This window comes from Gavialis gangeticus, unplaced genomic scaffold (assembly GCF_001723915.1).
Source record: "Gavialis gangeticus isolate Ggan-Ray unplaced genomic scaffold, GavGan_comp1, whole genome shotgun sequence".
NCBI lineage: Eukaryota > Metazoa > Chordata > Crocodylia > Gavialidae > Gavialis > Gavialis gangeticus.
The window spans coordinates 8446755-8450055 of NW_017729016.1; the positions used below are offsets into that span (position 1 = coordinate 8446755).

Consider the following 3301-nt stretch of genomic DNA (forward strand, 5'->3'; position numbering starts at 1 on the left):
TTATTGAATTGTATAACGTAATACTATCCCCAAGCTGTTGCCTATATTGCCAGTTATGTGCATGTGCTGCTGAAGTGCCTAACATCTTTCAGCCCCACACTCTGTAACTACCCTTGCTCTGCTCCAGAAACAGTGAAGGGGAAGTACCTGTCAAAGGACTGCTATTAGAAACCTTGAAAATGCTGGAAGGTAGTCAATTTGAGGGCTCCTAATACCACAACACCATGTATGGTTACATTATGTTCATATAAGCGCATAAGCCAGGTAAATGCACAGCCTTTTTTTTGTTCTGAAGCTATGCATTTAAACAGAGTACACTTATCAAACCTGAGCAGATCTTAAGATAGTAGAGTATACTGTTTTCCATATTATGACTTGCAAGCTTTTATTTCCTTCAGAAGTGTGCTTTGACTTGTTCATCAAAGAAAAAGTAGAGCTCCCATGATTATACTGAAGAGGGGTTCAGTGATGGAGCTGGGTGAAAGACGTAGTTAGCCAAGTTAGACTGAAGTCAAGGAAAAGGTAGGGTAGGTGTGCACTTGACAGACTAGCTAAATCAGAGTTGCACAGAATAAGCTTTCCTAAGCAGTGGGTCTACTTTATCACAGGTTAGGAGAGCCACAGAAACTCCACCACACATCAATATCTATGAAAATAAAGGTAAGGGGTGTGGGTGGAGCTAGGTCACCAGGTTTTGAGGATGTACATGTAAAGCATCACTACCCCATATACACCACTGGCAGACACACATTGCTGTAGCAATGGTTCAGTGCTCAGCCTGGTCATTTGTTGGAATCATCTTGTGTAGGATAAAGTGGAAAAATGTCAAATATACACTCAGATCTCAAGACCAACTTTTCTAGGATTGCCCTACTGTATTTAGATCCTGAGGGCCACATTTTACCTACTGGTGACTCCACCTACATCTCTCTTTTTCTCCTGCTTTTACTGAGCAGGGCAGTGTAAATAATAGAATGTTCCTCAGTGCCCATCCCTCAGGACCGATACTGGTTTTAGACAAAGGACTGATGCATTTTTAAAAAGCTGATTGTACTTACGGAATCACTGACAATTTTGGAGAAGAAGGGAGGCTGATCTATAAAGAAGGAGATCACCAATTCTACTAGCACCAAGGTAGAATAGATGTAAGAAGTGATGTGATGGAAGGGGTCCTCCAGGAAGCCCTGAAACCAGAAGATTGTTCAGGAGAAGTAAAACACTTCATGTAAAATCATGTAAAGAGAGATGGGTTCATATGGTGCCTGAGCCCCAAGCTCTGAGTGCTGGTGTGAGTGTGTCACATTTTCTGCACTCATCTCCAATAATGCTTTATACAAATACCTCAATTATTAGAATAATTATAATTATTAGTAATAATAATAACTCTTGCAACTAGAAAAGGACAAAACACTAAGGAACACAAATGAGAAGCTGAGCATAATGGTAATTCATGGGAAGGGTTTCAGCATGGAGTTTTCAAAGCAGCTCAAGAAAGTTAGATCCCAAATCCTAATGAAATTCCCATGGGCTACTTTGAAAATTGAAGCCTTAGACTTTGACTAGACAGATTTCTGTAAATGTTCGTAGCTGTATAATTTAAACTAAAGGAGGGGTCAAGTATAAAAACCTTTAGGCTTATACTTTTGACTGTGTCCACTCAAATTGTACCTCTTTAATGATACCAGCATGGTTAAATCAACATAATTTCCCCAGTGTGGACACAGATCAGTATAAATATGCACCTACTGGTATTGTTAAACTAGTGAAATCAGTATAAGACCCCACTTGTGGGATGCTTGTCAGTTAGGGACTGTGCAATAGGCTGAGTATGAAAGAATAGCTCAACATTTCATGTAACAAAGTGACTGAATGATTAATGTAGGGGTGATAAAAATAATGGGCCTAGAATCTGTGATAGGTGTACAATCAGTCAATTCAACACCACCATAGGCTGTGTCTACATTAGTGACTACAGTAGTATTACTATGCTGGTAATTACTAACATTCCTACTTGCACATTTATATTAGTACAAAATCGGTGAGTAGGCAATGCCTTGGCAAGAGCACTGCAATTCAAGCAGCCATTTTGCTTATATATGTGCGGTGAATGTAATGGTCAGAAAACCTGGGGACTGAAGAAGTCCTCTGTTAGCCTACAGGTCAGTTGAAACGTTTATTTTCAGCTGCCAGACTAATGGCTCCCCCTACTCCCACTACTTCAGAGTGACCATCTTGAGTGGATTTTCATCTACTACCTTGTTTGGGTCTGGACTGAGACAGAAAATGAGGGGACTGCGTGGAGCTATATTGTTATCAAGAAGCTTCATCCCTCTGCGTATTAAATCAACAAAGTTGCACTTACCAATTTCATGGCATGTTGAATTTTCAAATTAACAGTCACAATACTAGACAGGAATGACAGTAGCCAATAAATCAACAAGATGCCTGATGACTGGACACCCTTCTGTCTTTCAAGCTGGGTAAGAAACACTGCAAGCATCTGAAGGCAAGAGAGAAAAGATGCATGCATCTAGAAACTCTACTGGAAATCCAAACTACAGCAAAACTCATCAGTTTGTTGTCAGCTTGTATCAGAACAGTTTCGTAGACTGTTGGCTGAAATACTATTGCTGTAATGGTAAAACTAAATGTTACCATATATAGTTGTATGAAATGGAAAATCAAATCCTTTCTTCCCAGTGGTCTAGGGTCACTGTCCATTCACAGCTACAGGCTAAGGGCTGCCTCAGTCTCTACCATATCTGCTTCCATATCATGTTCAATCAGTAAAGCTATATAGTTACAGTCGTAGTGGCCACACTATGTCCCAGTCCTGATGTTGCAACTTCATCTGGTACTGTAGGTGAAGCCTCCTAGAGCAGTGTTTCTCAACCTGTGGGTTGTGACCCAAAAGTGGGTTGCAAGAATATATGAAAGGGGTGTGAACAAACTTTAAAAAATGGGTCAACAAACTTTAAAAATGGATTCTTCTTTAAAGGAGAAAAACATGGGTCTGCGAGAAGTGAGAGCGGGGTGATCAGGCACATGCATGTGACAGCCAGGCAGCATGAAGAGCAGCTCCCACAGCTCCCTGCAGGTAAGTCTATGGTGGGTGGGGAGGACACAGATGATGCATCAGGGGGCCGGGGTGGGGGGGCACATGCGACACTGCCTGCCACCCCCACCTCCTCTCTGGGGTAGAGCTGTGGCCTGAGGGGAGTAACAGCTGGGCCATGGTGGCAGGGTAAAGCTGTGGCCCAGTGTGCAAGTGGCTGGCGGCGGGAGGGGAGGGCAGTGCAGT

At 42.2% G+C, this 3301-nt stretch overlaps 1 protein-coding gene across 3 annotated transcripts in view; it reads right to left on the reverse strand.

Moving 5' to 3' along the window:
• Window positions 1-3301, reverse strand: part of ABCC6 (ATP binding cassette subfamily C member 6) — a 56725-nt gene that overhangs the window by 44227 nt on the left and 9197 nt on the right. For 2 of the 3 annotated variants that reach the window (XM_019512825.1, XM_019512824.1), the window contains exons 4-5: window positions 2363-2500; window positions 1059-1184 (exon numbers count right to left, since the gene is read on the reverse strand). In XM_019512825.1, the coding sequence (XP_019368370.1) occupies window positions 1059-1184; window positions 2363-2500 (264 nt within the window). Of the gene's footprint in view, window positions 1-1058; window positions 1185-2362; window positions 2501-3301 lie in introns of those variants that run through there. The other variant, XM_019512827.1, reaches the window with a different exon arrangement.